At 35.9% G+C, this 20,482-nt stretch overlaps 1 protein-coding gene and 1 non-coding gene across 2 annotated transcripts in view; both read left to right on the top strand.

The window, feature by feature from the left end:
- LOC120223571 (probable G-protein coupled receptor 158) overlaps window positions 1-20,482 on the top strand; it is an 82,282-nt gene that overhangs the window by 17,444 nt on the left and 44,356 nt on the right. Inside the window, exon 2 of the mRNA XM_039221775.1 lies at window positions 7,163-7,272. Within this exon, the coding sequence (XP_039077706.1) occupies window positions 7,163-7,272 (110 nt within the window). The remainder of the gene's footprint in view (window positions 1-7,162; window positions 7,273-20,482) is intronic.
- LOC120223574 lies at window positions 14,739-14,842 on the top strand. Its single transcript, XR_005526333.1, has one exon. It is a non-coding gene; the product is annotated as a U6 spliceosomal RNA (small nuclear RNA).

Below are 20,482 nucleotides of genomic sequence, written 5' to 3'. Positions count from 1 at the left end.
GTGTAAAGTTGTATTAAGTATTTTTTTGTCATTTGGAGCGAACTATAGATAATTACACATGTATAAGACATATATTTTCATCCTAAATATTTCCTGTGTGTGGAATCATATCTCTTGCCAAATATAGAAGAAATAATTTTAGACCACACTCAAGGAACTTTGCATTTACTTATTTTATAAAACAAATTCTGTATAAAAGTACTTTAATATATGTCATCCACCTACATGATTCATTCCCAGCCTCCTACTTTAGAAGACAGCAAATCCAGTTGGATTAAGTACTAGGATTTAATATTAGATATTTCCAAGCATTACCTTGTGGACTGTCCTCCATCACGATACTACCTTTATTCTTTACTTGTTTGGCAAGGAGGGTTGGGAGACAATAACATGGAAAAGGTTGAGTGGCCCTGGGAAATATTTGACTAGTGAAACTTTTCCTTGTACAAAGCAGAAGAAAATTGTGGAAGTGGCAGAGTCCTTAAGACTTTAGAAGTCCTTCACATCCTCATCAACGGACAACTTCATCTACAAAACTCTTGCAACTGGCATCTGTCACTGTGCTCCCATTACTCATTCATCTTTTTTTTTCTTCTGTAAATAAAACGGTTTACAGACACCAAAGCACATTGCACCTCGTTCACCTATATGACTAGTTTCATTCACAACCAATTTCACTGAACTGAAGCAAGTAACATTGGATGAGTCGATTAAGAAAGTAGAACTGCTGTGCTCCATGCTATTAGGAAGCTGTGGCCCAGATCCTTAAAATATCAGGCCTAAAGCCAGAACTTCACACATTTTACTCTCAGAGCTCTGGGAAGGGCCCTGGGTTGTGTGAGCTTCTGACCATTGTACCTTCTCAGCAGCCCTCTTCTGAAAGCACTGGGCCTCCCTCCTACTGAGCTGACATAGCAGAGGTTAATTTTCTGTCTCTGGTGTTGTGTCTATATTTGCAAAAGAAAGTTATTCTATTTAAAAATGTTCTTCTATTTTGTGCCTATTTGGAAAGCCTGGTATTTCTTTTCTCTTGTGGTTCTCTTTTTCTCCCCCATTAGCTGTGTTCAGTATCCAAAGAGTATAGGCAATCAAGCTGACTTCAAAACTAGCTAAAAAAAATTCATATTTGATGAAATGGGTGAATAATCTGTATAGATTTGTTTGTAATGAGGGGAAGGCTCGGAAGGCCATTTCCAAAACAGCAGTGCTTTTTTTTTTTTAAGTTTATTTGTTTATTTTGAGAGAGAGAGCTGGGGGGAAGGGCAGGGAATGAGGGAAAGAGAGAATCCCAAGCAGGTTCCACACTGTCGGCACAGAGCCCTATGCAGAGTTCGAGCTCACAAACCATGAGATCATGACCTGAGACAAAACCAAGAGTTGGACACTTAACCAACAGAGCCACCAAGGGGCCCCAACAGTAGTGCTTTTTAAAAATACAAAGCATAGAGTATCGCATTGCTAAGACTGGCTGATCGAATTTTCTAAGCATCTGAAAAAAACTTCCAATATAGAAGAACCAAGTCCTTAAAATATACAGAGTCTCTTTTTCTCTCACTCTACCCTTCTAAACCTACTTCAGATTTGTACCCTGTGCTCATTCATCCAGCAATTATGCATGGTCTTCAGTCCTTAGGTTTCTCAGTGACCGAAGTGGCACACTTATGTCCTGCTTCTCATATGCTAAACATCTTTATATCTTCCATTAGCTTCTAGTACTGGAAAGAGAATGGGGGAAGTTTTCTCTTGAAATATGTACTTTGAAAATACCCCTTGGGCATTCTTCTGGTAGAGGAACTTTTTATGGCTTCTGGTTTGAAAACATGCTATTTTGATACCCATGGGAAAGTTAGTTAACCCCATCAAAGTTCAGTCTCTTTATCTTTAAAATGGGAATAATAAAGCATATCTGGGAAGGAAGATGTCTGTCATACTGAGCAGAGTGTGGGAGGCATGGGGCACTATTATTATTGCTACATGAAATGGCAGCTATTTGTATTATCGTCATCATTCATAAAGTCTTTAGCTCAGTGGCTTAGATTCTCTCCATTTCTTCTCTTCCGAAGGTTTTTATGAAATGTGTCATTAACTTGGAATTTGGGAAGGGGTACTTATAATAATTTTTAAATCTATACATTTATATACATTGTATTTAACAAGAAAAGGTGAAATACTGGGATTTGAAAGACATTGAAACTTCCTAGTCTTTTCTTTCTTTTTCTTTCTTCCTCCCTCCCTCTCTCTCTTTCTCTCCCTCTCTTTCTTTCTTTCTTTCTTTCTTTCTTTCTTTCTTTCTTTCTTTCTTTCTTTCTTTCCTTCCTTCCTTCCTTCCTTCCTTCCTTCCTTCCTTCCTTCCTTCTCATTACAGAGTATATTAACTACTAAAAAGCCAGTTCTGGGAGTGGGTGGGGGGAAGTGGTGGATGTTGTATAAATAACTTACACTCAGTGCATCAAAAAATAAATGTATTATCTTTTCTCTTTCCCTACTTCCCCTCTCCTTCCCTCCCTTCCTTTCTTAAACCTCATTCCTTCCACAGACATTTACTACTCACATACTGTCGCCAGATAGGATACCAGGGAATGAGTATGCAGTCATGAGTAAGATAGTTACAATCCCTGCCCTCATGCAACTTACAAACTAGCTAGTAGACTCATTTAACAAATGAATTACAGAAACAATTATATCAAAGTAGAGTTGGTAAGTACTATGAAGAAAAGCTCAAAATTCAGTACAAGTAAATAATATGTAAAGAAGATGAAAATCCAACTCAGTCAGGGGATCACCAATCCAGGAAAGCTGAAGTGGGGATGGTGAGGTTTCTAAGCAGAGTTAACATAGTTTTACCCAGACTGATGCATCTTCTTTGTCATCTCTTTCCTTTCAAACACAATCATCTTCCCAGTCACCCAGGCTTAAAGTCTTCACATTATTTTTGATACTTTATTCTCTTTTGCCTCAACAAATAATCAGCTGCCCAATTTTCTTGATCCAGCATGTTCTTTCCTCTATTCTCATGAATGCCTGAATTCCCATCCTCATGACAGTAGTTATATCCTTCTTTACCATTTTCCTACAGCTGTATTTTTTCTTTCATTCGACACATATTTATGAGCACTTTTTGTGTGCCAGGACTGCTAGCAACGGTATTACAGAATTGAACATGATAAACATGATTGTCACAGAGCCTACAAATCTAATACAGCGCTGTGGATCTGGTGCTATAATCAAGTAGGGGCAGTGTGCTGAGCCCACAGGGAAGGTTTCCTCTTTCCAGAAGAAGAGAGATTTAGTCTGAAGCCTACAGGGTGAATAGCAATAAGCCACGTGCAGGTGAGGCAGTTGGATTATATAAGGAGCATCCGGTCAGAAGGGACAGCATGTACAAGAATTGGAGGGTTGGCATAGGTGAAAGTAATGAAGTTAAATAGTGGTAAGCTGGTGTCTATCATCCTAAGTAATTTAAACTTTTTTATAAGAGCCCTGGGAGCCACTGAAATGTTCTTGCAGGAGAGTTAAGGTAGCAGAAGCATTTGGGGACTGGACTAAAGGGGGGTGCTGAAATAAGATATAAGAACAGGAAAAAGTTTGGTGAGGGAGATGACAAATGCATTTTGTTTTGTTTTGTTTTTCTCCCAACTGGCCTTCTCACGTTCAGTATCTTCCCCTTCCATAGCATCCAATCCTCACGCATGCTGCTCCCTGGAACACACTTCTGATCTCAATTGAAAGAAGTTTAATGACATGTCTGCCCAGAGAATAAAATCTGAATTCCTCATTCTTCTATTCAAAGCTGGTCCCATCTCTGTTTGAAAGCTTGATTTTTAGTGTTGTCCTTTATGTCTTCCTGGCTGTAACTATATACTCTACACTCTTGAAGCTCTCCCACAACCATGACTGTCTTGGACTCCCTCCCTCTTTCCTGTTCGATTACATACTTAAACCATCTCCTCCTCGGGTTGTTACTCAGGATAACTTTACTTGTTTCCACTGAGAGTCATTTCCCTTTTCTCTGAATCCTCTATATGATTCAATTCACAGTATAATAGCATTTGTCACCTCCCCCGTTCGGTAGAACTATCTAGAGAGGCAAGAGATGAACTCTGGAACTCAACTGCCTGGATTCAGATCCCAGCTCTGACATTTCCTGGCTGGGTGACACTGAGCACATCTCTTACATTGTATATGTGTCATTCCTCCTCTGTAAAATAATGTTCCTACAGTATAAGGTGTTGTGGGGATGAAATAAGTAGATACTGTAAAAATGCTTAATTTCATGTCTAGCAATAGTGCTGTATAAACTTTGGTATGACCATGCCATTGTTCCATTGCTTTTATCATTTACATGTAGCATCCACTCTTCTAAACTATAACCTGATGACCTAATGCACATCGGATTTATTCTTATGACTTCTAAATCACTTACTGCCTCAAACAGAGTAAATAATTATGTGAATTAGAATCACAGTGGATAGTGAATTGTAATTGAACTTTTCAAATAGTTTATTTTGAATATAACATTTTCTTTGTTAAATTGGCTAAAATAATCATTGATCAAATATTTAATATATGTAAATTTTCTGTGTGTGAAGCACACAGAATATTTGGAAAAACATGCCTTTGATTTTACATCGATTCAGGGAGACACCCCCCATACAGTTAACTACAGTATAAGATAAAGTAAAAAAAAGTATACAGTCAAAATGTGATTATAGGAATTCAGAGAGAGTGGGTGGAACAATCAGGAAAGAATTCACTGAGATAAGATGTAATTATACTGTAGTGAGAATGGTAACTTTTAAAACAAAGCATGCATAAATCAACTCTCCTAATGGTATTAGCCAAAATGTATTGAATGCTCAATGTACCAAGCACTATGTTTATCACATTCAAACTTCAAAACAGTACCACCTGGAAATATTAGTGTTGTGTTTATTGTAAAGATGGGAAACCAAGACATAGCAAGGCAGTGTTAAGTAATTTGTCGAAGACACAACTAGTAAGGAATAGAGCCAGGACTGGAACCCAGGGAGACTGGATTCGGAGCCTGTGTTTCTCTACTACAAAATCAGGAGTTCTACTTCTACTATTGCCAACCATTTCTAATGATATATTTTATTAAGTTCAACAAAATTTCACTTTCTGTGATTTTTAAGCTTATACCTCATCTATGGATATTGAAAAAATTGACTATTATTCTTTCATGGATTTCTGACCAGCTCAATCTTTCATTTACAGTAACAAATCCGCAAATTCTTCATCTGTGAAATAAAAGTCTGAAGCTATAACAGTAGTCCCTAAACAATTCAAGAGCAATTTTTTCTTTCAAAGTAAAAAAATACGCAGACTTTTATATTACATTGTTCACCCTTTGCTTCTTCATTCCCTTATTCATGTTCAGTGTGCAATGGAAAACTTTGCAATAAGTCACAGGATTTTACAGCTTCCAAGAATCCACTGGGCTAGAATAATCTTTAGAGGCATTTCTAGTGGAAACATTTGAGATTTTGTATGTTCTAGACTTTAGGTCTCTCTCTTTCTAATTTCCACTCTGTCATTTCTCTCTGCCATGAATACCATGTGATCCCGTAATCCCTGAATCTTCTATCAGGTTTTCTCTATTTGTTTTTTTCCTCCTAAATTTTCCCTTCTTCCTTTAGCTCAGATTCCTTATTAAACAATACAGCCTCTTTTGCAGAACTTTTAATTACTATCAGACCCCATGTAAAGGAACTATTTCTAAATATGTGAGCTAAAACTTAGAATATGCATTTGCAGAATTTTAACTTGTTTTGTGAAAATAGTCCATACAAGAACTGTTTTTTATATCAATTTTTGGACGACTCCAAACACTTTCCTGGTATATTGAATTTTGAAATCAAATCTTTATCTCTGTCTTCAGCATAGACCTAGTAAATTAGAATATTAAGGGCAAATACCACATATACACAAAGCAACATTATCTCAAGGCCACACCTATTTTCACCTTCCTTTGATTTCTGCATACTGCCAGCCTTTTTTCCACACCTTGAGAATTTAATTCTAATGGTATTAGAAGTACTTAGTTTAATAACTTCATACGGTAGAACTACTTGAGAAATACCAGCAGAGAGTTATAGGTAATGTCATTTTTGGCCCTGCTGGAGCGAGAAGATATCAACACCCACCCCATGTCCCCCAGCCATGCTTTATGTTTCCCAATATTTACATCTTTGGAATAAAAAGCCTAAAATAATGCTCAAAGTTTTAGGAGTGAGTATATTTTTCTGCTATGATGACCTTGTTTTCAGCAAAATCAGTTCAGGCCATCTGCTCCAACATAAAAGTCTACATTTTTCTCAACAGCATTTATTATTTAGATTGCTTAAACAGGGCCTATTCCTATTCTATGAGGGCTTGTTGAAAACCACCAGTAGCATATGAAAGGTAGCACATACAGTGTCTTGCACATGCCTTTTGACCACCCCCTGGAAGTGGCCACGTGTTCTCTGTATCCCACTGAACTTGCACAGCTGTTTATACACCACCTGTGCTACATTAATACAACTCCTCACCTCCACGTCTCTCTTTTTTTATTAGCCTTTGGATCTACAGCTTCTAGGATACTATCTGGCTTATGGTAAATCTTCATTAATATTTGCTCAGTGAAAACTCTGGAGTGAGAAGAGAGGAATTAGTGAAACAATTGAGCCGAGTATTAAGTGAAGGAATTGGTACGGAGTGGTAGATTGATTGGGGAGTACAGTACAGGCTAGTCCTCACAGGGCTAGTTCAGACAGGACAAAGGTACTGCCAGAGTGTGGAGATGGGAATCAGCAAGTCTTCAGTGGAGTATGAAAATAGAGGCCAGCCTGGCTGGCCCAGCTGGAGAAATAAAGAGAGTTAAGTTTGAATGCACCAAAGGCTTAGAGACGATTGATAGAAACTCCTGAAAGTTAGAAGTTAAGGAACTTATATTTGGTTGGAAAGCAATAGGGAGACTCTACTGTCCTTTGATTTGGACAATGAAAGATCAAAACAGTATTTTATAAAGTTTTATGCAAAAAGATGTGTGCTTATGTCAAAATTCATATGTGTTCAACATCAGATTATGAAATACTGATTTTAGTCTATGGGTCATCAGTTGATCCTGAAGGTCTTTTTTCTTTCTCTTCTCATCCCACAGGTTGTTATTTTGTACTTTGAGCCAAGCACATTTCGCTGTATTCTCCTAAGATGGGTCCGTCTTCTCGGTTTTGCTACTGTTTATGGAACTGTCACTCTCAAGCTTCACAGGTATATTTCCCGAGTTTTCATTCCCAGGGGAGGATCAAAGTGGCTTAGCATGTCATTGCAAGCTGGGTCAGCCACATACATGATTTAATTTCAAGAATTTAGATAGCAATACGATATATATTTTTCATTTTCAGGGCAATATCATTAAGATTCTCTAAGGAAATCCTTAACACAACTGAATTTGAACAAGAAGCTTTAATAAAATATGCCATTGGGTATGAAAGTTTTAATTCTGAATAAAAAATAGAGTGAAGGCAAGACAGTATTTACCAGCTAAGAACAGGAAAGAAGATAAAGACAGTACAGCTGAAATAATAGTCCAGGTTCAGAGCTACCAAAGAATCCTTACATAGTAGAACTAAGCAACTGGACAGAAACTACTGTTCTCTTCATTCATAAATCACATGCCCCAAGGTGATCTGCTGATTCTATGGCTGAATTTCAAAATAAATAAATAAATAAAAGTGTTCTTGACTTATCTCCTTAACCAGTGTGCTCTACTGATTATCAACCTTGTAAATTAGATAATAGTATAAATTATTTTATACTTAGTTTCAAAACCACCCACTTTTGTTAATGTATATGATAAATATGAAGAAGGAAGAGGCAATATATATCATTACCTCTGCACAAAAGGGTATCCCTTGCCTCCTCTTTCCAAGCTCTCTCAATGCAGTGCACCAAAGACCATCAGAGAGAGAACATAATTTCTCCTGCACAATATATCTGCAGCTCTGTAGAGTAAAACCTTTACGCTGATTAGCTTTAAAGCTGTTTTTATAACCATAGTAAGCCATTCATATTTCCATGCTAATTTGATCGTTAAGTGTTTCTCAATAAAAGTATTTTAATATGGCTCAGAAAACAGTTTATCTTAGAGCCATAATATGTGTATATTTTTCTTTAAATGTTCCCCTTTCAGTCTTTCTTAAAATGTGGTCATTATGCTGTCTATTGCACAAGAAGCTCCATTTCTTTTCCTGGTTGTTGTTTTTTTGTTCTGTTTTGTTTTGCTTGTCTTGTTTCATTGGTACTTACTTACTGGGAATGCTCCAGACTATCTTTTTGTAATAAATGTAAATATCGTTAACTCTCAAGATTCCTTTCTTTTATATATGTACACAGAACATTGGACTTGGCTTTAGGAAATCCAGCTTAAATCTCAGTTCAGCTTCTAACTCTAGGAAAGCACAGCCTTCTATTTCTTGTAAATGGAAAGGCTTGGACCAATCTCTAATGTTCTTTCTGACAATTCATTGTATTCTTTCCGCATCACTGCACACTTTGCTATTATGTTCTTGTAGTCTTCAAGTGTCTTCCAGTTTCCATTCCTTATATGATAGCTATTTTTCAGCTAGTGTTCACCAAAGGAAATGAGTAATCATTGTTATTGCCTGTAACAGACAATAAGCCTTCTAGAAATCCTGAGAGGAAAGGATGACCTCTTGAGATTTAAAAATTATCTTTCTCCCTATGAGTCTAACACTTAGCATCTCTTGGGTCCTTTATTATATAATACAGTTTGTTTAATTATCTTCTTCATTTTTACCTAATTTACGTTCTCTTTGAAGTGGAAGTCTTACCATTGAATTAGCACAATGACTGATACACTGGAGATGTTTAATATACATTAGTCGATGATTGAATGAATAAAAATGTCAGATGCAATCTTGGAAGCTGCTCCTAACAAATCTCTTCACACATAACACGTTCATAGGCCCCTGACTCACTGTATGTCCCCAAGTGTCTAGAACATATGACTCTGTGGTCCGTAAGACGCTGTTTGGTGGGATGCAAACATAGTATTAAATAGCACTGAATCATGTAATGAGAAGATTACTTCCATTTAGATTGTCTCTCCATCCTTCTGATTATATCCAAGAGAAAAATTAGTATGGAACGAGTAGGCCTCAAACACCTGCCAAACAGTTTCTAATCCTCCTTTGCAACAAAGAACAGATCAAGCTTTAGGCTCAGAGCTGTGCACTACAGTGTTATCTAGATATAACTATCAGCTCTCTCATTGTATTTCTATACCTACTTTCTATTTCTGGGTTATCAGTTCTTCATTGAAAATAACAATATAAAGTTTCCTTTAAAATATTTTAAAGCAATAAATAGAAATTGATCTAAAGAATTTATAGCTAGTACACAGACCGAGGCAGAAATCTTGAGTGTGGTCTGCAAATGATTAGAATTTGAGGAACTAGATTAGTTCATCATTCTGTTTATTTTAAAGACTGGAATTAAAGGCTCTCTTGGACTATGTATCTCTGGAAGTCATAGTGGTGATGAGTTACCCCCATCAAAGGCTTAAATTGAATACAAACTGTTTCTAACTTAATGAGCTGAATTATTCTTATCCTGTCTGAAACATATGGCTTTATATTATACTGTTTTTTTCCATATTCAAATGTAACTGAGTCCTATATTGTTTAAGTCTATAAAACTGAACAGTTAGTATCCCAGAGGAATGTGAGCAACCCACTGAAAGTGATGGCTGAATCAGCTTTGTATTCTCCATCCTTAGTTGTGCATCTTGCCCATATTCATATATTTAGATATTTCTTAAGTGAATGGATGGGTGCATGATTATAGTGAATGGAGCTGCTAGGGGTGTCTTTGGTTGGTGTCTTTTACATTGAAGCAACATGTGGCCCTGAAGAAAGGACTTCTAAGATTTTGTAGTAACATGATAAATAGGAAAGACATAAATCCTAACAAACCCAAATTTGATTTTCACTTCTTCCATTAACTATTTATACAACCAGGAGTAAATTATTTTAATATCTGAAAATCGTTTTTCTCACCTCACTTGTAAAGTTGTTGTAAAGATTAAACATGATTGGAATATATGTAAATATATGAAGGGGAGGGATTACTATGGCTAAATGAAGAAAAAAGGAAACTCATTGGAAGGATATGGAGAGTCACAGAAGTAGGCTTTAGAGAACCTTTAGATTGAGGGATTAAGACAGCATAGCAAACGCCACATATCATTTTCACAGAAACTTCATTTTTCACTTCCAGACTTTTTAAAGGTAAATCCTACCTCTATAGGCAGAAAATTCTAACGAAATTTTCAGTACAGACATGTAAAATGACTGTTATAGTCACTTGAGAACAGGACAGGCAAAAAAAAGACCTGAATTTTTGTTTTATTTCAGTCACTTCCCTCAAGGCTTAGTAAAACTATAGAATATTTCTTTCCCCATCTCCTGGTTTCTCTCTGATTGACTGCAGTGTTTACAGAATTCCAGTAGCTCAGAAAACTTGAAGTAAATGTGAAAAAGGACAGGATCTCACTCTGTCACAGAAATGATACTATTAGCCTGCGATGGGGACTTAAAGATTCCATGCACTTTTACTAAATCTTCTACTTTTTAATTTAGTGGTGTCTCCTTATATATGAGAGTCATACAGTCAAAGACTACAATGCCAAACAAAGGCAAACTCCAAGAGTCTTTTGTTCACTAACAGTGTGATATAGGGTGTAACAAATTGGGGGCAGCCAGGTGAAAGTGGTTTGCCCCTTCGCAGAGGCAAACATTTATAAATGACACGTAGGATCACTATCACATGATAGAGATAAAAAACAGACCAACCTTTTTAGTTGTCTTTATTATTGCCTTAAATTCTCTATAGGCAAATGAGTCCCTTTGTTACCTACACCCTAGGGCCGACCAGTGCTACTGCCCCACCTCATTCAGGCAATTTGAACCTGAAACTGTTTGTTCCTCTTTGGAGAAAGAAAGAAGGACAAATGATGCAGTTTTAGCTTGCTTAATATGGATCAAAAGGGAAAATAGACCCCAAGTAGGGAAAACTGAAGGAGGTTCATTGATACAAAGGAGTTTCCTTCAGAAACCATACAGATGTTTGACTTGGGACATGGATGATATAGGACAGATCTGAAAGAACATCTAGCACCCCTATGGATGTAATGTGTTCACAGATTACTTGCTAAGTTAAGTTGATTTGTTTTAAGAAAATTGGGAAGGCAATATCTCTAGGTTCAGAAAGGCCAAGTGTAATTTCAGGAGGCAAAATGAGGAAATGTTTTAAAGGAAAGGAGGTAGAAAGATTAAGAAACAGTACTACAGGAACATTTTTCTATTCCTTGTAATACGGTTTCTGGAGGCAAATTGCCATTTTCCTTTTTTCCAAGGCTAATCAAGGAAAAAACAAAAGACTTTGTTGTACTATATTTAAAATGAATATTTAAGCAAGCTGTGAGAAAGACTTCTTGTGGGTCTGGACTAGGGATTTTCACTTCATACATTATTCAGTATTCCTTGCTCTAGCTACAATACAATACATAGCCGTTTTCTCTACTGCGCTCATTAGCACCAAATATTTACACTTTGTGGGAAGGGTTTTATTTTATTTTAAGTAAATTTTGAAAAGTGATTGGAAGATATTTATATTTATTTATCTTTTGTATTCTTTAGAAGGATACATAAAATATAGTAAGCTATCTTAAATTTTTGAAAGAACAAAAGAAAGAGAAGCAAGTGTGGGACTATATAAAGAAGCAAAGAGCTTGTAATGAGATGAAGGTTGCCTTCTTTAGCTTAAGTTATGATAACCACTGGCTGGCAGGAATTTGAGATAGGAACTTAGGCAAATTAGACTGTCTATTAGCTGCAGAACCATCTGCCTTAACAGACCACTGAGTAAGGTGTTGGTTAGCTCTCATTTATGAAAGCCAAAAGAATAACAACTTTTGTTCTTTGGTGGTTGAACAATTGCCTCTGGACATACACAAGTTTTTTCTAAAAATCTTGCAGTTACTCCATCACACAAATAAATGATATTTAAGGTCCCAAATCATGACCCACAGGAGTTTGAATATGAAATGGTTTCAAAATGGATTTAGCCGGTTGCCCACCTCAACCAAAATAATGTATTAATTAAACATCCTCTGAACATGTTAACCATGGCCATTACATTTTGACTAGGAAATGGGAAGAGTTTGCCATATGGATCATGGTAATGATGGTGACTACAGGTCCTCCTTTCTGCTGAGTTCTGCTGTGTTTTATCATCTGTTCTGGCTGCTGACTCTGGATGTAGATAACCTTCACATGGAGAGTTACTCATAGTAACATTTCTTAAGGACCATATTGTTTCAGAGAAAAAGGCTCATAAACTTCTGAGGAAGGTCTCTTTCCCGTCAGAGTGGTATTTGGACATTGTTAAAGGAAAAAAAAAAAACCTCATTCTGACACTCATTAAGAATGGTAAAACAGACTTCATTCAGGGGTCAACAACATTGGAGTTTATAGCAGAGGAGAGACACTGGGCTCAAATCTGAAGACAACAAGAAAGAGTGGCGGTTTATAGTTAAGGAGCAGTGGATGGGAAACTACTAAGAGAAAATATCAGAGGCAAAGAAGAATTTCTTGCTAAACCATTTTGATAGGAGTCTTGCCAAGGTGGTCTCAGATACCAAGGGTGGGAGATTCTTACAAAACTGACTTAATAAGAATCTTGCTACAGTGGGACAGTGTAAAGATAAGGGAAGTCCAAAGATTGGGTCCCAGTCAAGGAGATGATTCAGAAGAGCCTGGCTAAAGTTTGATTACGGAGAGAATCTTTGTCAATAGAAAACTAAGTAAGTTCCAACTTCAAAGAAAGTTACATAGCTTCAGAGGCAAACTGCAAAATACTGAGCCTTTACCTCATATACCCACACATTGTGCTTACTAGAAAATAACTAGGTGTCCTATAAAAAAATGACATGCTTAGGATGAAAATTTAGAAAATAAAAGTTTCAAATTCATGTTTCAGTACTATGTCTAATACTGGCATTTTAAGAGCTTTGGAAAGAAAATTAGGTTTGTAAATAAGTTGACTTTTTCTTTACCTGTTTCTCAGTTCATTGAGTGCCAACTGAAGCTTTGGGAGATTAAGATTGAAACAGTTTCCCTAGAGATAGTTTTACCATTTTAAATGATTTGCAGTGAAACAGGAAATATCAAAAGATGTTTGGCTCTTAACAATATAGATTTACCTCATAATTTCATTAATTTAAGAAGCAGTGGCATGGAATGCACCGTGTAGACTCATGCTAATGCACTGAACTATTTGTGTGCCATCCTAATTCTAATTAACTTTCAGAAAGTGTGTAGTTACATACCTTAGCTTTGCAGGCCCTGCATTTCTGTCATTCTGATCACTCATATGCTTGGAAGGACCTAGAAAAAGTGAGGCCTTGAAAACCTGAGAAATAAACATATTATGCCATCTCCCTGGTCCTTCCTATACTCATCTGCCCTTTCTTGGCATACGTGTGATCCGTCCAGAGCGGTCTGAGACTGAGTCCTGTGGACTTTGCACACAGCTAGTCCTTATGAATGATTCTGCAGAAGCCCTGAAAATAGAGTCCCCTAAGCTCCAAGGAGTTACTCTTTCAGTATAAAATCTCTAACTGAAGGATAAGACAATTCCCTCTGCACATTCCTTTCCATCCAGTCCCTTCTAATGACCACACTGCCCTGTCTAGCTTCCTGTAGGACCCAAAAGTTTGGCCCAGCTGAATGGTGCTAAATATTGTTAATTATGTTGGTATATTCTGGTCACTTTCAGAAGCTAATTAAGGCTTGCGGGCCTGAATAGTTTCATTTATGAATTAATATGCTCAATTTAATCTATTTATAGGATGTAAAAGATTTGGAATATATAAGCATATTCATAAAAGATGTCTTTTATTAACTAGAGGTCTATATTCATACAGAACCTTTAACATCAATGAGTGACTTTTCAGTATAATGAGAAATAAAAACAAAGTTCATTTTTTAATTTTTCTATTTTTCAGAATGTGTTAAATATTAGACATAAATAAAATGGGGACATGTCTCAGAAAACTAAAGAGATTTTCAGTGTTACTTACTTTGTCTGACTTCAGATGTCCTACTTGATTTTTTGTGATGCGCAATTTTTAAATCCCCTTTATTTTATAACATCTACATTCAAAGCTTTTCAATATTAAACTTCTCTTCTTGTTTTTGAGATTATATATATATGTGTGTGCTCTAATTCTAATCACAGCATTAGCATTTTATGTCAAGATTTCTGGAAATTGGTTTGAATTAGAATATATAGTTTTGAGGCTATGTGCCACATTGGAAACATGGGTTTTTTTTTTTTTCTGTTTTTTTGTGTTTTTTTTACTTCTTGGATTGTATGGTTTCACCTTGTTTATGTGTGTGTGCAATTCTCTGTGTGTGTTAATTAACATTAAAATTACAAATGAAAACCCATCTGGTAATTCCGAATTAGTACTTCTTGGACTATAGTCGATAAATACTTCATCTTAATGTTCTTTGTTAGAGACTGTATGCCCTCAAGTGGAAATATTGCCTTTCCTCATGTGAAGTAGATGTAAAAGAATAAGTGAGAAATGAGATTAACTCATTCATGTAGCAAAAAGAAGGACAGCCAAGCTTTAAAGGCCACAGTGAGTGCTCACAGCAATAGGATATATACTAAAATTGGAAGGATGCAGAGATTAGCATGGCCCCCGAGCAAGGATGACATGCAAATTCGTGAAGCGCTCCATTTTTGACTAACGGTGTGCTGTAAGAAATATTAACTAAACATTAAAAAATTTTAGAATTTCTTAAAAATATAAATAAGCAATAAAGGCTTATTTTGTTTGCTGCCATCTGCCTGCTGTTGTCTGGGCCCAGAGGCAGGGGCTCGGCTGCCCTTATTACGTGGACACACCCATGTCCTTCCTGACGCATCATCTGCTCACCTGGCCTCTGGTTACCCTGCAGCCCCTCACCCAGCATTTACATGTGTCCGGTCCCAAATACCTGAGTCGTGTTTACATTTTCCTTCAGTTCAAAATCATTTCTAGTTTGAATTATTCTTTAACCCACAGGTTATGGGTTATTTAGTTTGCAAATATTTGAGAGATTTTCCATAAATCTTTTTTTTTTATTTCTAATTTGATTCTGTTCTGGTTACCACACATACCTTGTAAGACTTGAATCCTCTTAAATTTATTGAGACTCATTTTATGGCCCAGAATATAATCTATCTTGGTGAATGTTCCATGGGCACTTGGAAGAATGTGTCTTCTGTGGTTTTGTGGTTTAATAATTTTGTTCATCTTTTATATCCTGATTAATTTTCTCTCTACTTGTTCTATTGAGAGAATAGTTGGAAATTTCATATTTGCCTGTTTCTCCTCACAGTTCTTTCAGATATTTTGAAGTTCTGTTCTTAAATGTATAAACACGTAGAGTTGTTAGGTCCTATTCATAGGACATGAATTCATGTCCTAATCATAATGATAAAAGATTGACTTCATTATGAAATGACCTTCATTGTCCCCAATAACATTCTTTGCTCTAAAATTTGCTTTGTCTGATATTAATATAACCACCCCTTATTTATTTTGATCAGTATTAGCATGTTATATCTTTTCCCCCCATTATTTTAACTTTAAACCTTTTGTTTTATATGTAGTGTGTATTTCTTGTAGAAAGCTTATAGTTGGGCCTTGCCTCTTTAAGTCTAATCTGACAACCTCTGTCTTTTAATTTGTATTTAGACTACTTTTCTTTAAACATGACTAATGTTAAGCTTGTGATTTTAGATAGTATTGCCTGTGTAATACCTTCTAACATGTCATTGCCTTGCTTGGCCTCTGGTTACCCTAATATCCATCACACAGAATTCACATGTGTCCAGCCCAAAAGACTGGATTTGAACTAACAAGGAATTTAAAACTAGAAGCGCAGCTATTCTAGAAATTCCTGGACGATGCAAAGTACCAAAACTGACTCAAGGAGAAATAGAAAATCTAAAAAGATCTGAAACAAGTAAAGACATTCAATTAGTAATCACACCACCACCCACCTGCCCCCCCCCCCCAACACACAACCCAGTACTGGAAGACTTCACTGATGAATTATATCAATGATTTAAAGAAGAATTAACACTAATTCTTTGCAAACCATTCTGAAAAATAGATAAGGCAACACTTCCTATTCATTATAAGAGGCCAGTGTTACCTTGATGCCAAAAATAGATGAATACATCACAAGAAAACAAAACTACAGACCAATATCTCTTATGCATAGAGACATAAACATCTCAACCCAGACAGAATCCAGTAACCTCCAAAAAGAATCATACATCACAACCAGGTGGGATTTAGACCATGAATACAAAAATCAATCAATGTAATTTGTATAATAGAGTATATTAACATAATAAAGGACAAAACCACATGATCATCCCAACAAATTCAGAAAAAGCATTTGACAAAAATCCAACACACTCTCATGATAAAACACTCAGCATACTTGGAATGGAAGGGAACTTCCTTATCCTGATAAAAGTTATCTATGAAAAACCCACAGCTGACGTCATGCTTAATGATGAAGGACTGAAGCCTTTACCCCTAAGATTAAGACCAAGACAAGAATGTTTGCTCTTGCTACTTCTATTCAACATTGTCCTAGAAGTTCTCACCTGAGCAGCTAAGCTCCAAAAAGAAATAAAAGATATCCAGATCAAAGAAAGAAGTAAAACTATTTGCAGGTGACATGATCTTCTGTAGAGAAAATCCTAAGGAATTCACCGAAAACTATTAGAACTAATAAACAGGTTTAGCAGTGTTGCAGTGTACAAGATTGAAATGCAAAATCAGTTGTATTTTACACCCTAGCAACAAGCAAAAACTGAAATTAGGAGGAAATTTTCATTTACAATAGCATAAAAATAAAATATGTAGGAATGAGTTTAACAACAGAACTGCTAGAAAGGTACCCTGAAGAATACAAAACACTGTGGAATTAAATTAAAGGAGACCTAGATTAATGGAAAGACCTCCCTTATCCCTTGTTCATGGTTTGGAAACCTTAGTATTTCAGATTGCTATCTTTCCTAAATTGAATCAGCCTAATTCCTATTAAAATCCCAGCTAACTTTTTTTGTAGAAATTGACAAGCTGGTTCTAAAATTTGTATGGAAATGCAAGGGGACTAGAATAGCCAAAACAATCTTAAAAAAGAAGAAAGTTGGAAGACTCATACTTCCTGATTTTAAAACTTACTTCAAAAGCTACAGCAAGAGGAAGAGGCACCCAGATTAATGCCAGGTTTCTCCAGGCCAAAGAACGAGGTCAGACCTCTACTCTACACCATTTACAAAAATGAATTCCAAATGGATCAAGGACCTAAATGTAAGAGCTAAAGTTAAGAGGTCTATAGACCTCTTAGAAGGAAACATAAATATTCATAGTCTTGGAGAGAAACCTAAAGTACAAGCAAAACAAGAAAAAAAGTAGATAAATTGGACTTTACCAAAATGAAAAAGATTGTACATCAAAGGATATGATCAAGAAAGAAAATAACATGGGTGCAAGGATAGGCAAAATGGGTGAAGGTAATGGGAGATACAGGCTTCCAGTTATGCAAAGAATAAGTCACAGGAATAAAAGGTACAGCACAGGGAATATATCAATGATATTATAATAGCATAATATGGTGACAGATGTTAGCTACACTTGCAGGGATTAGAGCATAATCATGAACTTGTCAAATTACTATACTGTACACCTGAAACTAATGTAACATTGTATATCAACTATACTTCAATAAAAAAGTGAAGAATGAAGGTAAAAATCATATAATCTCAATAGGTGCAGAAATAGCATTGACAAATTCAATATCTATTTATGATAAATGCTCTCAACAAAGCAAGTATAGAGGGAATGTACCTAAACATACTAAAGGCCATATATGATCACAAGACCACAGCTAACATCGTACTCAGTTGTGAAAAGCTAGAAGCATTTTCTCTAAGATCAGAAACAAGACAGGATGCCCACTTTTCCCACTTTTATTCAACATAGTATTGGAAGGCCTAGCCAGAACAATTAGGCAAGGAAAAGAAATAAAAGGCATCAAAATTAGAAAGGAAGAAGTAAAGTTGTCACAACTTGCAGTTGACATGATCTATACAGAAAATCCTGAAGACACCACCAAAAATTTAATAGAACTAATAAATGAATTCAGTAAAGTTGCAGGATCTAAAATCAATATTCACAAATTTGTTGTGTTCCTCTACATGAATAACAAACTATCATAAAGAGAAATTTAAAAAACAATTCCATTTAAAATTGCACCAAAAAAAGTAAAATACTAGGGATAAATACAAGAGACCTGTACACTGAAAACTATGACACATTGATGAAAGAAACTGAAGACATTGGAAAGAACGAAGCTGGAGGCACCATGCTCCCTAACTTCAAAAGATATCACAAAGTTATGGCAACCAGACAGTATGGCATTAGGGATGGAACAGAACACCATTCATTAATAAACCCATTCATATATGGTGAATTAAATTACAACAAAGGAAGCAAGAAAGGGGAAAGAATAGTCTCTTCAGTAAATGGTGCAGGGACAACTGGACAGCCACATGCATAAGATTGAAACTGAACCATTATCTTACACTATTCACAAAAATTAACTCAAAGTGGATTAAAGACCTGAAACCATGAAACTCTAGAAGAAAACATAGGGAGTAAACTCCTTGATATCAGTCTTTGCAATGATTTTGAATTTGATTTCAAATGCAACAGCTTTTATAAAGCAAAAATAAACAAGTGGGACTACATCAAAATAAAAAGCTTCTGCTCAGCAAAGAAAACCATCAACAAAATGAAAAGGCCACCTACTGAATGGGAGAAAATATTTGCAATTCATTTACCTGATAAAGGGTTAATAATCCAAAATATATAAAGAACTCATAAAACTCAATAATGGGGGTATCTAAGTGTCTCAGTCAGTTGAGCATCTGATTCTTGGTTTTGGCTTAGGTCATGATCTCACAGTTCATGGTTTTGAGCCCCCTATGGGGACTCTGTACTGCCTGCTTGAGATTTTATTTTATAGTAGCCCCAAACTTGAACCAACCCACGTCCAGCAACAGAAAAATGTATAAGCACGTTGTTCCTGACGTGATGGAAGTGTGGGTTATATAAGATGTTGCACTCATCAAAAGTCATTGTTTTGTGCACTGATTTGTGTGTTTTGTTCTGTGTAAATAAATTTAACTTTAATAAAAGAACTGGAGGTTCAGTTGGTTGAGCATCCAACTCTTGATTTCAGCTCATGTTCTGATCCCAAGGTCATGGGATCAAGCCCTGTGTCCAGCTCTGTGTTGAACATGGACTCTGCTTAAGATTCTCTTTCTCTCTCTTCCCCTCTTCCTACCTTTCATGTGCTTGCTCTCTCTCTTGCTCTCTCGCTCGCTCTCTCAAATTAAAAAAAAATCTATATACTAAAAAAAGTGAAAAGAAAACCGACAGAATAGGAGAAAATATTTGCAAATCTGATAAGAGTCTGATATCCAGTACATGTAAAAAAGTAATACAACTTAACAACTAAAGGACAAAGAGTCCAACATTAAACATGGGAATTGAATTGAATAGAATAGATAATTTTCCAAAGATATACAAATGGCCTGTATATACATGAAAAGATGCTTAACTTTTCATTAGTCATTAGAGAAATGGCTATCAAACCACAGTGAGATAGCACTTCCAATCCACAAAGATGGCTATAGTCAAAAAGTCTTTTTTATTTTAATCGTCAAAAAGTCTTAAAATAAGTGTTGGTGAGGATGAGGAGAAGTTTAAAATCTCATATATGCTGGTGGGATTGTAAAATGGTACGGCCATTTTCTGAAACAATTTTGTTCCTATAAATATTAAACATAAAGTTACCATATCACCCAACAGTTCCATTCCTAGGTGTGTATCCATGAGAATTGAAAATATATGTCCAAACAAAAAAATGTTCACAAATTTTTACAATAGTATTATTCATAAAAGTCAAAGAATAGAAAGAACCCAAATGTTTATCAAATGATGAATGGGTAAGCAATCTATGGTTTATCTGTACAATGGAATATCATTCAGTGGACAAACTAATGAAGTATATTGATTCATTCTACATACTTGATGATTTCATTTACATGAAATATTCATAATAGACAAATTTATAGAGACATAAAGTAGATTAGTGGTTACCAGGGTCTAGGGGAAAAATAAGAATGACGAGTTGATTGGCACTTAGGTTCTGTCCATGTTTTGGCTATTGTTGAGAGTGCTGCTATGAACTTTGGGTTACATGTGCCCCTATGCATCAGCACTCCTGTATCCCTTGGGCAAATTCCTAGC

The sequence above is a fragment of the Hyaena hyaena genome, unplaced genomic scaffold (genome assembly GCF_003009895.1).
Source record: "Hyaena hyaena isolate Hyena2069 unplaced genomic scaffold, ASM300989v1 scaffold_1011, whole genome shotgun sequence".
In the NCBI taxonomy this organism is placed as follows: Eukaryota; Metazoa; Chordata; class Mammalia; order Carnivora; family Hyaenidae; genus Hyaena; species Hyaena hyaena.
The sequence above is the reverse complement of the archived record's forward strand: the minus strand, read 5'-3'. Positions and strand labels throughout refer to the sequence as shown.